At 39.9% G+C, this 18,415-nt stretch overlaps 1 protein-coding gene across 1 annotated transcript in view; it reads left to right on the forward strand.

The window, feature by feature from the left end:
- RYR3 (ryanodine receptor 3) overlaps positions 1-18,415 on the forward strand; it is a 263,782-nt gene that overhangs the window by 243,109 nt on the left and 2,258 nt on the right. Inside the window, exons 91-104 of the mRNA XM_080996165.1 lie at positions 34-1,355; positions 1,928-1,986; positions 5,574-5,745; positions 6,203-6,289; positions 7,079-7,276; positions 7,736-7,866; positions 9,545-9,587; positions 10,252-10,379; positions 11,190-11,250; positions 12,779-12,925; positions 14,646-14,780; positions 16,253-16,409; positions 17,082-17,146; positions 17,350-17,450. Of these exons, the coding sequence (XP_080852291.1) occupies positions 34-1,355; positions 1,928-1,986; positions 5,574-5,745; positions 6,203-6,289; positions 7,079-7,276; positions 7,736-7,866; positions 9,545-9,587; positions 10,252-10,379; positions 11,190-11,250; positions 12,779-12,925; positions 14,646-14,780; positions 16,253-16,409; positions 17,082-17,146; positions 17,350-17,450 (2,806 nt within the window). The remainder of the gene's footprint in view (positions 1-33; positions 1,356-1,927; positions 1,987-5,573; positions 5,746-6,202; positions 6,290-7,078; positions 7,277-7,735; positions 7,867-9,544; positions 9,588-10,251; positions 10,380-11,189; positions 11,251-12,778; positions 12,926-14,645; positions 14,781-16,252; positions 16,410-17,081; positions 17,147-17,349; positions 17,451-18,415) is intronic.

Here is an 18,415-nt window from a genome sequence, read left to right on the forward strand (position 1 = left end):
AACTAAGTAACGATTTTTAAACTCACAATGTAGGTAATGTTGTAAATGGCACTATCGGGAAACAGATGGTGGACACTCTGGTTGAATCATCTAGCAATGTAGAAATGATATTGAAGTTCTTTGACATGTTTCTCAAGTTGAAGGATCTAACGAGCTCAGAAGCTTTCAAAGAGTATGACCCAGAAAGTAAAGGCATAATTTCAAAGAAGGAATTCCAGAAAGCCATGGAAGGTCAAAAGCAATATACGCAATCAGAGATTGAGTTCCTGCTGTCCTGTGCAGAAACGGATGAAAACGACATGTTTAACTATGCCGATTTTGTTGAAAGATTTCACGAGCCGGCAAAAGATATTGGATTTAATGTGGCCGTCCTCTTAACAAACCTATCAGAACACATGCCAAATGATTCGAGGCTTCAGACTCTATTAGATCCAGCAGAATGTGTCCTTAACTATTTTGAACCTTACCTTGGGCGCATTGAGATAATGGGTGGTGCCAAGAAGATAGAGCGGGTTTATTTTGAGATCAGTGAATCCAGTAGGACGCAGTGGGAAAAGCCTCAAGTGAAAGAATCAAAAAGGCAGTTTATTTTTGATGTTGTAAATGAAGGTGGGGAACAAGAGAAGATGGAGCTTTTTGTGAACTTCTGCGAGGACACGATTTTTGAAATGCAGTTGGCATCTCAGATATCTGAATCGGATACAGTTGACAGACCTGAGGAGGAGGAAGATGAGCCTTGCTATGTGAGGGAAATTGGAGAAGATGAGAAAGGAGAACAGTCCCTTGAATCAGCTTCAGCTTTTGCTATGGCATGCGTTGCAATAAAGAAAAATGCTGCCACTGTTTTTAAAATGATAAGACTGAAAAACTTAAGAAAACAGTACAGAAAAGTGAGAAAGATGACTGTAAAAGAATTGGTTAAAGTATCTTTTTCCTTTCTCTGGATGCTATTTGTAGGATTCTTCCAAATGTTTCTCACTATACTGTGCAGTATATTTCAGATTCTTTGGAGTACTGTGTTTGGGGGTGGCCTAATAGAAGGAGCCAAAAACATTAGAGTTACTAAAATTTTAGGAGACATGCCTGACCCAACACAGTTTGGAATTCACGATGATGTCCTTGAAGCAGAAAAAGTTGAAGTTACAGAACATGGCATAACAGCTGAAATTGTGCAGTTTGTTAAAAATGAGAAGGGAGAAACTGACATCTTGTCAGATATTTTTGGCATTCATACGAAGAAAGAGAGTGGATCAAAGCATGGTCATGCTGTTGGCCTAGGGGATATCGCTGATATCATTGGATCAGATACCCCTCCTTCTTTGGAAAGTGCAGTTCGCAAGAAGAAAAAAGCACAGGTAAACAATAAATGTGTTATATCTTATTTTATTCAATATGCTTCCTAACTGGTTGATTATGGGAAGAGACTTTATTCTCTGCAGAAAGCTAAACCACAGAGACTCAAAGTTCTTCAAGCCCCTGGTGCTTTCCAGACAGAAGTGTAGGGTCTTCCTGATGCCCATAGTGTATCCTAGATTACCTGACAATCTAGCAGTTTGAAAGTGTACCAGTGCAAGTAGATAAATAGGTACTGCTGCAAAGGGGGAGGTAAATGGCGTTTCCGTGCACTCTGGCTTCCATCCCAGTGTTCTGTTGCGCCAGAAGCTGTTAGTCCTGCTGGCCACATGACCTGGAAAGCTGCCTGTGGGCAAACGCCAGCTCCCTTGGCTTGAAAGCAGAGATGAGTGCTGCACCCCATAGTCGCCTTTGACTAGACTTAACCATCCAGGGGTCCTTTACCTTTTTATCTTTACCTTATCCTAGTTTACTATAAACTTTTTGAGTTCACAGCATTATTTTAACCTTTTGAAATTGGGCATACTTAATTCTCTATCCTATCCAAATTCAAAGTACTTTCAACATTTTTCAGACACCTGAAATTGCAAAGGATGATGAATCGGAAACAAGAACAGAATCTGAGAAGGCTGAGTAAGTTATTTTTAGCTCTTACATTCTTGGGAATGACTGTTTTCCCATTTCCAGTGAAAGGTCAGCAGAGTGGGTTGATGACTCCACCTAGTGATCAAAAGGCAGGCAGCAACCTTTTGGGAGGTAAGACTCCCAGCATGCAGTTCTGCTCCTGCATTTGGTCAAGATGCAGCAGTTCCCTTTCCCTGAGCACATCATGGCTTATTCCATAAGAACTGCAACAGCCAATGCTGCATTTTCATCTTGTGCTCCTCTACAGGAAATCTTGGGCAGCGCCCGGTATCTTCACCTGGATGCCTGTGCATCATGGGATGTGGCAGTGGGCAGGACCTCCCACCATACCTTCGTGCAGCTGCACTCCCTCCCTAGAGAGTTTGGCTGCTGTACATCCTATTTTGCCGACCTTTCAATGCAAATGGGGGAAAGTATAATTGTATCTACCTGAAGTGTAGGTTTCCATAGTTTGTTTGGCTGTAGGATTCTTGTTATTATTGACACTGGGAGGTAGCATGGTTCTTACTTATATCCAGGGGCGTAGGAAGGGGTGGGGTGGGGCGGACCGCCCTGGGTGCCCTCACTGAGGGGGGTGACATTCGGTGCACCACCCACCCGCCCATGACTCTCAAGCCTACCTCTCAAGCCTACCCTGAGCTGTTGGGGTAAGGGGGGAGCTGTGCCGCTTTTCCGGTGGCATTCCCCCCTTCCCCTTTGTTTTGACAGCTTGGGGAGGCTTGGGAGTTGCAGGCGGGCGGTGCACCACATGTCCGCCATGGGTGGCTCGCTCTGCCCCCGTGAGCGGCTCGCTCTGGCCCTGGCTGCAGGGGGCGCATGCTGCTCCGGGCACCCGAGCAGCTATCCCACACCTGGGAGGGCACGCCCTCCTCAGGAGTGCGCCCGCCCTGGGCAGCATGGGCATATGCTCCACCACTGCTTCTATCCTTGCACTCCTGGCTGTCAGGCTTGGTAAGCCTGCAGACTGGATGCATGCTCCGAGTTCTGCCTCCCAAAAGGTTCCTGCCTGCCTTTTGACCACTAGGTGATGCCATCAACCCATTTGGCTGACCTTTCACTAAGAAACTGAAAACTACCTTTCAGGTAGGTACAAATGTACTTTTTAATGTTCATGTGTGCCGAGGTGAATGAGCTTCAGGCAGACCTCAAGCACAAGTTCCACTTTGAATTGATGTGTCTAGCAGTTCTTGAACAGTATGTTAAAGCAGTTTAGTTTTAAAAGCCTCCTCAAAGCCCTAAAGTGAAAACAAAAGGATTAAACATCAGGGAGGAAGCATTAGAATCCTCTTGACTATTGTAGTTTTCGGTGCCATGCTTGCATGTAATTAATGCCAACGTTTAGAAGCAAGGAGGTGATAAGATCTGATCAGTTTATACCCAAGTTAAAGAAACTGATATATTCTCTCTCTCTCTCTCTTTTCATTGTTACTATTTGTCTTCACAGTTCTATAAAAATGAAATTTCCCCTCTTGCTGCACTCACAGTTTTATTTTCCCCTTATAATCTTATTCTCCTGTAATCTCTAGAATTGCAGAGCCAATAACAGGGTTTAGCAGTGTACTAAAAGGCCTAGGGCTTGCCAATCAGAAGGTTGGTGGTTCGAATCCCCATGACAGGGTGAGCTCCCGTTGCTCGGTCCCTGCTCCTGCCACCCTAGCAGTTCGAAAGCACATCAAGTGCAAGTAGACAAATAGGTACCGCTCTGGCGGGAAGGTAAACGGCGTTTCCGTGCACTGCTCTGGTTCGCCAGAAGCAGCTTAGTCATGCTGGCCACATGACCCGGAAGCTGTCTGCAGACAAACGCCAGCTCCCTCGGCCAATAAAGCGAGATGAGCGCCGCAACCCCAGAGTCGTCTGTGACTGGACCTAACGGTCAGGGGTACCTTTACCTTTACCTAAAAGGCCAATATCTGATTTTAAAAGTCAATCCTTTATTAGGCATAGCAAACATCACATTATTAAACAAGCACCATATACAAATTGTGCAAAATATGAGCTCAGCATAACAAGGTTTGTCCTAGTCAGATCTTTAACTCCAGAGAAAATCAATTTGTATAGATAATACAATATAACATAACGTGAGGGCGATCTGGCTGCGACATCTGTCACCCCATTGATCGCCAGGGTTGATTCGGCTGATCTGGCTGGCAAGGCGGGTGTCCCCTTCCTCCCTCACCGCTCCATGTGCATCTCTCCCAAAGCTGTGCGCTCGGTGGAAGAGGACGACCATCCCAGATAGAAGGAGTGTACCGTTCTTCGGTCAAGGGTATATGATACAGTGGTGCCTCGCAAGACGAAATTAATTCGTTCCGCGAGTTTTTTCGTCTAGCGAATTTTTCGTCTTGCGAAGCACGAAATCCCATAGGAATGCATTGAAATTCAATTAATGCTTTCCTATGGTCAAAAAAAGTCCAAACAGAGCCAAATTTGGTACAACAAGAGTTTATTAAGTGCTCTTTAAAGTCACACCCACCACACAGAAATTCAAATCCAGAATTTTTTTAAAAAAACAGCAGAGTGGCCCAATGGTCACAGAAAATCATAAAAATGCAGAAAAAAACCACACAAGCTTCCAGATTCTTGCAAACCCCTCCTCAACTGTTCCCCCAGCCACCCACCACACAGAAATTCAAATCCAGAATTTTTTTTAAAAAAACAGCAGAGTGGCCCAATGGTCACAGAAAATCATAAAAATGCAGGAAAAAAAACACAAGCTTCCAGATTCTTGCAAACCCCTCCCCAACACCAAGTCCTTGAATTCCAAACACCCCAACCCAAAATACAAAACCCCCCAAAAAAGTTTAAAAAGTTTAAAAGAAGTTTTGGAAAAGCTTCAAAAATCACCAAAGTCTTCAAAAACCTCAAAAAAGGCTACCACACTGTGTTCTATGAGTTGCTCCTCGAAGTCAAGTCGCAACTGTATTAACGGTGTTAAGAAAAAGGAAACAAGCTTGCAAGACGTTTTCGTTTTTCGGCTTGCAAAGCAAGCCCATAGGGAAATTCGTCTTGCGAAGCAGCTCAAAAAACGGAAAACCCTTTCGTCTAGCGAGTTTTTCGTCTTGCGAGGCATTCGTCTTGCGGGGCACCACTGTAGCTGTGCTCCCCTGCTAGAACCTCCAAACAAGCAAATATTTGATTATTACTCTCTGTTGTACAGAGAATAAAATGGCAACCATTACCAATTCTTGACCTTTGAAAGCCATCTAAGTACTAATACAGTTGTAGCAAATTCCTTAAATTAAAAATACATGGTGTGAAATAGTGTTTTTTTCCTTGTCTGTCCTGAATCTCCTGTGAAAGAATTTCAGTGGATGACCCTGAGTTCTAGGAGTGAGGGAGAAAAGCATTTCTCTATCCATTGTCTCCATAACATGTACTGTATCTGCCATATATTTTTGGGAAGTGGTGGTTTGTTCACTATATGTTAAAGTGCATTTAGGATATTTTGCCCCAGTGTGTGTCATCTTACATTGAAACTCATTTGCCAGTTGGGCCAGAATTAATTGTCAGGATCTTATTTGTGAGCAGTGCAGAAAACATGCCTGTTTGTTAATAATTGTTCTCATATTCTGTAGCATGGAGGATGGTGAGAAACAAGATAAAATAAAGGATGATATGTATTCTGAACATATGGAACTAGAAGAACCTAGAAAACGGAAACGAAGGCATGGGCAAAAAATTGAGAAACCTGATGCAGTTATGGCCAACTTTTTTAAAGTATTGGAAGTTTATCAGACAAAAATGCTGGTATGTTGACCTTCTTTCTTACTTTTGGCCAATGATTATATTAGAAAATAGCATTATATTATATTGTATTGTACTATAATACAATGCTATTTTCTAATATATTATATATTATATTGTATATAATATTATATATTATAAAATATAATATTATATATTATATATATTATATATATTATATATATTATATATATCATATCATATTATGTTATATTATATTGTATTACATTATAAAATAGCATTTTTCACAACTTGGAGGATAAGTAAGATATGTTGGTGCATTATTAAGAGGTTTTTAATAAAAAGACAACACTTGGAAAAGAAAGTATGAAATGGAACATAATTTTTATATAATGATGATGTAAAGCATTTTTTGGGGGATCTCCTTTATTAATTTGCTTTCTTCCTTTTCAGTTCTGATTCTTGTTTTAGGAACTAATAACATTCTTTGCATTTTCAGCACTTTTTGGCCCGAAATTTCTACAATTTAAGATTTCTTGCACTTTTTGTTGCATTCGCCATCAACTTTATCCTGCTTTTCTACAAGGTAATGTAATTGTATCAGTTCCGGCAAGACGCCTTCATTTTCCACAGTGACATTTGCTATCCTGTGGTGAAAATTTAGACTACTATTAAAGTAAGCAGACTCAACTAATCATCAAATAAATGCCAGTATAAAATGTATTAACCCAATTAAGGGTGAAATTATTATTCATTAATTGATTTCATGGAAAAGATGAATTTGAACTGGGGACTTGAGAGTCATAGGTCAGTTTCTTCACCACTGCACAACACTACACCAACATCAGCATAATATATGGCAGTGTTTAACATACAGACATGCTTTATTCTGTGTTTAATCTGTTGGGAGCTGCCCAGAGTGCCTGGGCGAGGTACAAATAATAAATTATGATGGTGATGATGATGATGATGAACTTAAATTCTCTTCCTCCACCCCCTCAATACATGAGGTGCTGTTCAACTAAGCATTATAGTATACCCACTGAAATTAATGGCCCTAACTTAGTCAAGTTGATTAATTTTAATGGATTTACTCTGAGTAAAACGTCATTGCTTATATAGTACCTCTGCCCTGGGTGGTTGAAGAAATGTGCATGGAAAAATCACATTTCAGTGGGCCTGAGAAATATTGTGCAGGAGCTGTGGCCAAGCAAACTGCAACATGATAACATCACTATAATTCAAAATATTAGACAACAACTTTAATAAAAAATATGGGAAAAATGCTAGAAAAATTCTACCATATGTCCTTTTAAATATATATATCTATATTTATTGTGTATACCTGCACTCCTTGTTTGTGTATCAATTTCAGGTGACAGAAGAGCCATTTGAAGAAATGGAAGAAGATTCAGATCTGTGGCATTCTTTAGAGGAGGAGGAAGATGAAGATGGAGTAGTCTTCTTTGTTTTACAAGAGAGTACAGGCTACATGGCACCAACACTTAGGGCTCTAGCTGTTATCCATACAATCATCTCTTTTGTATGCGTTATTGGATACTATTGTTTAAAGGTTAGTAATTTCACCCTAAATCATCCAGCAATAAAAGCCTCTTCATATTACGGTTTTTCCATTGCTCGTTTCCAATTGCCACTCTCTTATTGATGCTACCGAATGCTTTTTTGTTTTAATTTACATACTTCAATGATACCTTATTATTGTTATTTTATTAAGTATTTTTGTGTTCTTAGCTCCTTTGGGCCCTGTGTATGGTAAGATAGAATATACATTTGATAGATCTCAGCTCCATTTACTGATTGTTCTCTGGATCCTACAACAAGGCATATATATATATATATATATATATATAATCTTAAATTCTTCACAATTCCCATAATCAGTAGATAAAGAAGATAGTTTCCAATTGTACAGTTCAGGAACACTGTAAAATGCAATATTCCAAACTATTTTCAAGACATTTCTAAACATTCAGCTTCCTTTGGAGCTTCCAAATAATTATTTTTGCAATAGGTTCCTCTGGTTGTATTCAAACGGGAGAAGGACATTGCAAGGAAGCTGGAATTTGATGGTCTGTATATTACCGAACAACCCTCCGAAGATGACATTAAAGGACAGTGGGATCGCCTCGTCATAAATACACCGTAAGTAACATGGAGTACAACCTTGCTCCTGCTTCTTGATCAGAAGTTCAGCTAAAGAAGGCCAACACAAGCTGCTTGTAGTTTTTGCAATAAAAAAAATCCTTCCAGTAGCACCTTTAAGACCAACTAAGTTAGTTCTTGGTATGAGCTTTCGTGTGCAAGCACACTTCTTCAGATACACTGAAACAGAAGTTGCCAGATCCTTCTATATAGTGAGAAGGTGGGGAGGGGTATTACTCAGAAGGGTGGTGGGAATGGGAGGTTGGCAGATAGCTGGGATGAGCCTGCTGACGACTCTTAACGACTGTAATGGGTCTTACAGGAAAAGGCAAGGGGTGAGAAGGTGAGAAATGGCTTAGTCATGTATAATGGGATAAGAATCCAATGTAGTTTTTGCAGTTAGGCCACATTCCTGTTTTACTTCGGCACTATGGTTACTTTTCACCATGCCTGCTTCCCATGCTACTTGATAATGTATGCAATGGGGAGGCTACATAGGAAAGAAGGGTGACATTACTTCCCATATCATCATCATCGTTGCCCCAGCCTCTCTAGATGGCTTTCAACATAATACAAACACAGCAAATGTCAGACACTGAAAACTTCCCGATAAGGGCTGCCTTCAGATGTCTTCAGAAAGTTGTGCAGTTGTTTATTTCCTTGACATCTGATGGGAGGGTGTTCCACAGGGTGGGTGCCACTACTGAGAAGGCCCTCTGCCTGGTTCCCTGTAGCTTTGCTTCTCGCAGTGAGGGAACCGCCAGAAGGCCCTCAGCGCTGGACCTCAGTGTCCGGGCTAAACGATGGGGGTGGAGATGCTTCTTCAGGTATACAGGGTCAAGGCTGTTTAGGGCTTTAAAGGTCATCACCAACACTTTGAATTGTGCTCGGAAGCATACTGTAAATCTTTTAGGGCCGGCGTTATGTGGTCCCTGCAGTTGTTCTTGGTCATCAGTCTAGCAGCCACATTCTGGATTAGTTGTTTCCGAGTTACCTTCAAAGGTAGCCCCATGTAGAGCGCATTGCAGTAGTCCAAGCAGGAGATAACCAGAGCATGTCCCAACTGCTAGGTTGGCAGGAGCAGGGGCCAAGCAATGGGAGCTCACCCCGTCGCAGGGATTCAAACTGCCAACCTTCTGATCGGCAAGCCCTAGGCCCTGTGGTTTAACCCACAGAGCCACCCGCATCCCTCACATTGTTGGAGGTGGTGACTGATAAATACAGTTGCTAGTATCATGTTTAGGAAAAACTTAACAGAAATGGTATTTTTAGTTGTATTTTCTTTCAGACATCTATTTTATACTTGGCAATGAACCTATGATAAAAATAAAATCTAGACAAATGTAAAGAAAAGAATGCTTTAAAAGGTTAATATGTACGCTGCAGAAAGGAGCTACATCATTTTCTTTCACACCTGGCAGGAGCTGGAGAAAATCTGTAAAATCCGTAATTATGGATTCGTAAACACCAGTATCACTTACTGAACAGAAATTTACAAATTATAGGCAATAACGGGGGGGGGGGGGGCAATCACTATGAGGCAAAATTCTACCAGTAGATCAGAAAATAATGCCATCTTCCTTACGCAACCTATAGCAATAAAAAACAAATGTAATTAAAGTCCTTTTTGTGTTTTTTTGTTAACTAATTTGAAATTCTTATTTATGTATCTATGCAGATATTTTCCTAACAATTATTGGGACAAGTTTGTAAAACGAAAGGTAAGTTCTTTAAATATATGTCAAGTCATGCTATTAAAAATAACCAGGTATGTCAAATTAAGCATGTTTGTTGTTGCATTATGTGTAAGGAATAAGCATAAATTGGGAATAAAAGGCCACAGTTTTATTACAGAATATTAGCAACAATGAAGTGAGCTTGTGCTCCAGGTATACCATGGCATTTCTTCTCTCTGTGCTCCTCCCAGCAGTCCCCCCGCCCCGGTCCTTGTTGTAGATATATGACCTGACCGTCTCCAGGCACTGCAACAGTCATCCGCAACATGGCAGGGCTGATGTTGCCAGCCTTCATGTCTCATTTGCAGATATCTTTGTCTCCTCAACCTGCTCCTCTCGGTGATTTGGAGGGAATGTCCCTTAAATCATACTAGGAATAGCCATCTATGATGATGTATTAGTGATATTTTCAGCTCTTATTTGCAAGTATTGCTTTGTCAGGCATGTATAACCCTAGAAAATAACTCACATTTAATTAATTTACATAATAAAAATGCTTTCTGATTACTTTTTATGCTTCTATTTTTGAATGCCTCCACTCCTCCTGCCAACTGTCATTGTTTTAAGAGTATCAACCTAAGTTGTTAAAACTCCCGACAAATACTGATTGAATTAAAGTTGATGATACCTCGTATCTTTCCCCTCGAAGGTAATCAACAAGTATGGTGATTTATATGGAGCAGAACGCATTGCAGAACTCCTAGGTCTGGACAAAAATGCTCTGGATTTCAGCCCAGTGGAACATACTGAACTAGAGGAGGCATCCCTTGTTTTGTGGTACGGTGGGATCTTTAAACTAAAGCCATAGTAGATTAGAGGCAAAGCAAATTCAGGAGTCCCTTTCAAAAGCTACTTTATTTATTTATAAAGTTTGGCCAGGCTGGTGATGGAGCTAGATAAAGCAAATCAGCGTGACGAACATTGTTGGAACTGTTTAATTCCTATTTTAAAAGGGTACAACAACAAAATCAAGAGATTTTTCATCAGCTAAAGAAATCTTGACACCCTGATCAGATGTGGATGGGTGTATGACATGAAATTGTGGTAGTGCAGAATGGCTTGTGCCGATACGCCATCCAGTTTTTTAGCAAGACAGCCTGCCAATAGCAATTCTGTTATTTAAAACTATAGTGCCATACAGGGGGTGCAGAGTCCTTTACTTGAAATGGCCCTGTAGTAGTTAAAATGCTGTTGGGATGTTGCACAGGTGAGTCAAGCCTGCTTGAGGAAATTGTGTGCTGAACCAACATCATATTTAGCTACACTGATTTGTTTTCTGTGTATAAACGCTGACTTACCTTTCAGTGTTGTGGGCTAGCTCAGCACAACAGCCTCACTGTTTCATGACACTGCAGTAGATCAGTAGTGCTGCACCCTATTTTAAATACTTAAAAGTAGGTGATAAAGTTGGGTCATGTTTGGAGCTGTAAAGAAAATTATCCCCAATACACCTCCATAAATTCCCTAGAATATTTCAGCGCATATCGCTGCTGAAAAAACCCCTAAAACAATCAATGTGAGAGAAATGTATATGTTGATAAAATAATGATTATACCACTGATTAATTTAATATTATTTCTCTATTAGGTTAAGTTCTATTGATGCCAAATACCATATCTGGAAGCTTGGTGTTGTTTTCACTGATAATGTAAGTATACTGTATGAATGTGGAAAAATTCTTCTGCTTCATTATTCTCATTGTTGGTTTACACAGGGATGGACTAGATAGGGAACAAACCTTGCACTCGTGTGTCCTTTCTTGCCATTTGAATTAGAGACAGTGATGAGGCATCCAAATGGATGTATCAGGTGCAGATGATGTATTAGACAGAAGGTGGAGAGGTCTGGGATAGAATGGTTCAGCTGGTTATCATCAGCATATAGGAAGCCTTTGTATAAATCATGCAAAGGGAGAGAATAGTGATAGAAAAGGAGGCCTCAATAGAGGCTGAGAAGGAGCTTCATCCAGCGGCAGTCGTGAAGCAAGCAATCAGAGTTAGAAGGGCAGTCAGCCAGGAACAGACACGGAAGCTTGCATTGAAGGAACTAAGGAGGAAATGATGCTCAATTGTATCAAAACGAAATGGAAACCTTCAAGGACTAAAAGGACAAAGTGGAGACTTTGGATTTGGCAGTGAGAACATTATCTCCAACGTTTCGGAAGTCGGAACGGTCTTCCGGAATGGATTACGTTTGAAAACCGAGGTACCACTGTATTACTACTGACAGCGGTATTTATTGGAGCAATATTAAGTCATGACATGTTTAAAGGCAACGTTACTAATGAACAATCTGTTTCAGATTTTTTGCAAATTTATTTCATGTAATTTTTCTGTTGAGCAGATACATTCTTTTTAAAGAATGTCTTGTCTGGTACATTTTCTTAACCTTTTGTTTTTTACTTTGGAATCATTTGGTTATGTTAAGCAGCCCTATATTAACTTTAAAATTATTCACTCCCTGTTTACTTTAAACCAAGAACTTCTGCCATTTTGTTTTCATGGTTTGCTTGTTCTCATCCTGAGGTGTCAGTTAGTTTGTCACCATTCAAGGAAGCAGCAACTGAAACATGTGAGATCTGAGGATCTCATAAGAATATACTTACTATGGAGCTGATTAATAATGGTGGCTTTGCAGAAGGAATGTAATAAAGATATTTAAAGTATTGGGTTGGATCAAGATTGGGTTAGAGCCACGTCCTTCAGCTTGCAAGATGACATTTTCTGATTTCTTAGATCCCTACATGAGAAAACTGAACTAAAATTCAGAGGTGTGCTTCTGCATGTGCAAGGTGTTGCACACAATCTCTTGAACCATGTTTTCTGTTAGCTTTTTCTCAGCAGTTCATACAAAAGTGCCACTGGTAGAATGTATTCTGCTACTGCATCTCTTGACCCAACCTAATTAGAATACTAAAACTCAAATTATGGATGTAGCGCTCAGGCCTCCTAGAACTGCGAGCCACAAGCAGCTTAAAATAATTGACCCAGGGAGAATTAGGATTCTTCTTCAGACAAGCTTTCAGCCCCTGTGTTGTATCTTTGTGTGTTGCTCTTGTATAGAACTGACTGCCATGGTAGAAAAGCATTTTATAAATAATTTTAATAATAATAATAAAGCACAATACTTGAAAAATGAGAGTAGCAGCAGTTGCTGACATTTAACGTTTTCTTTAGTCCTTCTTGTACTTAGCTTGGTACACAACCATGTCAATTCTTGGTCATTACAACAACTTCTTCTTTGCTGCCCACCTTCTCGATATTGCTATGGGTTTTAAGACTCTGCGTACCATCCTGTCTTCTGTAACCCACAATGGCAAACAGGTGAGTGACTGGCAACATCATTTCTTTTAAAATGAATTATTCTCCTGCTGGGGTGGGGAACCTCTGGCCCACCAGACGATGCTGAACTGCAACTTCCACCCTCCTTGTCATTAGCCCTGTTGGCTAAGCCAATGGAAACTTAATTCAGCAACGTCTGGAGGGCCAAAGGATCCCCATCCCTCCTCTACTGAGAAATAATACTAATGCTGGAATACAATTAGTATATGGAACAACTGAAAACATTAGTATTGTCTTCAAGTACATCATTAAAAACAGAGTTGCTACGAATAATGTAGACGTGCACAACGGTCAAGTTTGAGGAATGTTATACATAATTACATAATTAACAACCTCATGGGATGCATCTCTGAGTGTATTGTACCATTCAGACTGCAGATGAGACAAACCAATCAACAATTTGAATGATTCCCTCTATTTTTAAAAAACTCCCTGTAAAAAGAAAAAATCTAGAAGGCCGGAGAGAACGTTATGGCTTAGCCACCTCTTACATGCTGGAGTGGCTGGGGAAACCCAGCTAGATGGGCGGGGTATAAATTATTATTATTATTATTATTATTATTATTATTATTATATGCTGCCTTTGAATATGCTTGAAGCGTTCTTCCCCCATCCCAGAGGGAACATTCAGATATTTACATTCTACAGTCCAATGACAGATTCATCATGCATGGCTACATGTCATATGTTTTATATCTTAATTTCAGAATGGTGGTATGGTATGTTAGGTTGAACAATTTTCTTTTTCATAATTGTGTGAGAGAGATTATGTATGATTGCATGCACACACGAAATATAAAAACAGATGTCAATAGTTTAATGCTGTTTCCAGGGGAACAGGCAGTTTTCTCTGTACAATATGTGAACCTTATCTGCTTTTTAAAACAAGCACTATTCCACATTCCTTTCACTTGATTTAGTGTCTTCCATTCTAACATTTGTCCAGATCCACTTCCAGTCGTGTTTTCAAAAGGTGAATCCTCATGATTCCCTTCTAGTTGGGCATCCTATTATAGACAGCCTTGCCTAGGCACGGGGAGTGCGAACTAACTGCCTGTGTTTTCTCTGTTCAAGGCAAATTTCTGGGCTTTTATGTGAATTTGATAGGAATGTTTGGAAAACATTGGGGGGGGTGCAAACAGTGGGGTGCTCAAGCATGTCTTTCTATGGTTATCGTCATGAAAAACAATGCCTGATGGGGTGATTCAGTCCACAAAAACAGGTACACAACTTCACAACACACGGAGCAATTTGAACCACATATATAAACTGGCTGTAGCAATACTACAATCTGTACCCTCAAACCTTGTTTGTCTCAATATATTTTTCATGAAATACAGCATTCATAATACTCTTGTCACATTTTTAGGGCATCATAGGCCCAATTCAACAAAGTGGCCCCATTAGCAGAAGCCTGTGCAAGGACTTCTGCTAGCACAACTATCTCCTCCCTCTCCCCCCACCTCAGCGGTTCTGGGGCTTCAGGGGAATCTGCAGAACAACACACAGAAAAAGGAGGTTGTTTCATCTAGGAAACAGAAATTATTGTGTTGACACAACAATTGTTTTTGTGTGACAATGATCCCCTCCATGTTTTTTTAATTCTTTATTGTCTAGGAATTTTAGTTCATATATATATTAGTGAGTGAGATTTTAATCCCTAATTGCTATTTTTCCTCATGTGATACTTTATTTTGGATAGCTTGTTTTGACTGTTGGACTCTTGGCTGTAGTGGTATACCTTTACACGGTTGTGGCATTCAACTTCTTCCGCAAATTTTATAACAAGAGCGAAGATGAAGATGAGCCAGACATGAAGTGTGATGACATGATGACGGTAAGTACCAGGACATCACGGTAATTATTTTAACTCAGAAATGTTACTGTGTGGGTAAAAGTACTATATGGATGTTTTTACAACGCACATTAAAAAACACATCAAAGTGAATATTATATCTTTTTATCTATTAGATTTATGTACCACCCTTCATCACAAGATCTTAGGGTGGCTTACAAGCTAAAAATGCAAGGCACAAATAAATAGTTAAAACAAAAAGAACAAATCAAGCCCCCCTTCTCACAAACATATTTAAAAGGCTGTAGAATGTTAATCAGCCAATCAGTCATTTTAAATCATGTATACAGGCATTTTAATAATAAAAACCATGGCCCTATGGTGCCCAATTTAAAGTGAATAGAGATTAGTATTCAGAACCTAAAGAGAAATTAATATACTTGAAAGTTTTGTTTGGATGTTTCTTGATATTATACCAAGATGTGTGTAAGGCTCAAATAATTTTCAAGGCCACTTTACTATTGTTGTTTAAAATTAAACACAGCTGTATTGCTATATTATACACAATTTTTGCAACATTTCTAACTTGGTGTCTTCTTTGAGACTTCTGGAGTCTGTCTTTCAGAGGTTGGACCGTCCCTATAGAAGAGTCAGTTTACAAACTCATAGGAGGAGGAATGAAGGATTTCAAACGTTCTTCACTGTCCACCAGAGAACATGAGAACTGATTTGGGGGGCATTATCTACTAGGAAGTTTTCCTTAGCAAGACCAATTGAAATGAATGAATGCTGTGCGAAAGCATGGTAGTGGATTTTGTCCTTTGCAAAAATATTACGTGTTTTAGATTTCATCAGATTAATTCCATTCCAAATATTTGGGAAATCGCCAGCCAACCAGGCCTCCCCATTTGGCCTGTGAGGTCATTTTGGGCAACCCATGTCTCTCTCCTCCCCCCCAATACCTTACACCAGGTTTGGGGCTGAGAACCAGGTGATTGTTGGGCATTTGGGAAGCACCTGAAAAATAACTTTGCCAGCCCTGTACTCAGTGCTACCTAAATCCCAAGTAGGCAAACGAGAGGACCTAATGATTAGTTTTTTTCATTTGTTTGGGAACCAATGTGATGGGGACTTTGGCAGCTGTAAATCACCTGAAGTCATTATGTCAGATGATTAACTGGTGAGTGTCAAAGCTGACCCATGAGTGAGTTGGGAAGGTAAGGATCTGGCTCACTGGGCTGAAAAGCTTCCCCACTTGATATAGAACAGGCTTCCTCAACCTCGGCTCTCTAGATGTTTCTGGCCTACAACTCCCATGATCCCTAGCTAGCAAGACCGGTGGTCAGGGATGCTGGGAATTGTAGTCTCAGAACATCTGGAGGGCCGAGGATGAGGAAGCCTGCTATAGAACATGATATAAAATGTAATAGCTGTTTAAAAATTGTACTTTTTACTCTTATAATTTAAAGCAGTTGGATTCTCTGTTGTGAAAAGTAACAAATTCTTTTTTCCAGTGTTACCTCTTCCACATGTATGTGGGTGTAAGAGCAGGTGGAGGCATTGGAGATGAAATTGAAGACCCTGCAGGAGACCCTTATGAGATGTATCGAATTGTTTTTGATATCACGTTTTTCTTCTTTGTCATTGTCATCCTACTGGCCATCATTCAAGGTATGTTGATTGTGACGTGCTATTGGCATTCTATATATATTCAATATATGTAAAGAGTAAGGTAGGGATGCGGGTGGTGCTGTGGTTTAAACCACAGAGCCTAGGACTTGCCGATCAGAAGGTTGGCAGTTCGAATCCCCGCGTCGGGGTGAGCTCCCGTTGCTCGGTCCCTGCTCCTGCCAACCTAGCAGTTCGAAAGCACGTCAAAGTGCAAGTAGATAAAGAGGTACCACTCCGGCGGGAAGGTAAACGGCATTTTCGTGCGCTGCTCTGGTTCACCAGAAGCGGCTTAGTCATGCTGGCCACATGATCCGGAAGCTGTACGCCGTCTCCCTCGGCCAATAAAGCAAGATGAGCGCCACAACCCCAGAGTCATCCGCGACTGGACCTAATGGTCGGGGTCCCTTTACCTTTACTTAAAGAGTAAGTTTAGAAAAGGAAAGTGTCCAAACCTGTTTCCAGTGTGTAAGCAAAGAAATGCAAAATGTATTGACAGACACACTGGGCATTTATTCCTTTACAGTCCTTTAAGAAAGACAATTAGTTAACTGAAAAGAAAGACATGTATTTTAAACACCTCCACTAAAATATTAAAGGGTATAAATGCTGCAAATGTTCTTTTTTATAAAAATGTGAGCTACTATACACTACTTCCATTCCATTCAATAATAGGTCTGATTATTGATGCCTTTGGTGAATTAAGAGACCAGCAAGAGCAGGTGAAAGAAGATATGGAGGTATTGATAAATGTTTTTATTTATTCATTTATCTATTTCATAAAATGTATACAACCATTTGATCGTTTAAAAAAAGAAACCCTCAAAGTAATGAAGTAAACGAGCATATTTTTGTAAATTTTATTTCAGTAAGATATTATACCCAATTACTGATAGGAATCTAGGCTAATTCATCATGGCTTAACCTTCTGTTTTATTTCTAGACCAAATGTTTTATTTGTGGAATTGGTAATGACTATTTTGACACAACCCCCCATGGATTTGAAATGCATACTTTACAAGAGCACAACTTGGCCAACTACCTGTGAGTATATGCACATTCTTTCTTTGTTAAATACAAACCTCTAATGAACTTTTAGCACTAGCCTTACTGTGTAACCCATTGCATGTCTACTCTGAAGCCTTTTTTAATTCAATGGTGCTTCCTCCCATGGAAGCGCGTACAAGATTCTAAGTGTGTGCATATATGATTGCAACCTTAATCTCTGAAACTCATTCAGTCTCCTCAGCACTGTGGTTACTGATCCAAGACTCAGGAAATTATTCATGTGCAGGTGAAAACTATGTGAACAGCTAGAGCTTTTTGTTTACATTTTCTCCGTGGTAAATCTTGCTGCTAAAGCCCCTTTAGAGATTGGGATCTGTCAAAGCCTTGCTTTGTAAAGTACCGTAGACATAATTCTGCACCATCATAATCATTAGTAAGAAGTTGAATATGAAGTAATGAATAGCTAAGGCTTATCCTATCTGTATTTGATCTTATTTTAAAAAAATTATAAGCTGCTTTGAATGATTAGTCATAACCAGAAATAAAATATTGCAGAAAGTAGCAAGATCAACTTCTTTAGGAGTGGAAGCTTCTTCAATGAGAATACATCAAAGGATGTTTTGATTGGTTTTCTAATTCAAGGCCTGTTGCCCACCCCCCTTGGATTTCCAAATATAATTTATTGGCATATGTGCATAAAATTAGATATGGTATTTTCAGTAATTCAAAAGACAGAATACCTGCGAAAGGAAAAGTAGCACTCTAAAGAGCCAGTTTTCAGAAAGGAGAACACACGGTGAGGCAACAGCCAGAATCTCCATGTATAAGTTCATACTAATCTGTATCCATGTTCTGGTTATTTAGACTGTGAAAGAGAAATACGGTCCCTGAGGGTGAAACAAATTTGTTTTTTGTGGGGTTTTTTTAAAAAGAGAAACATCCAACAAATGTTTCATTTTCTACCCACAATTTCCCCCCTCCTTTTGTGTCTGTTTCTGGGT

Source organism: Podarcis pityusensis (genome assembly GCF_964106645.2).
Source record: "Podarcis pityusensis genome assembly, chromosome: 1".
In the NCBI taxonomy this organism is placed as follows: Eukaryota; Metazoa; Chordata; class Lepidosauria; order Squamata; family Lacertidae; genus Podarcis; species Podarcis pityusensis.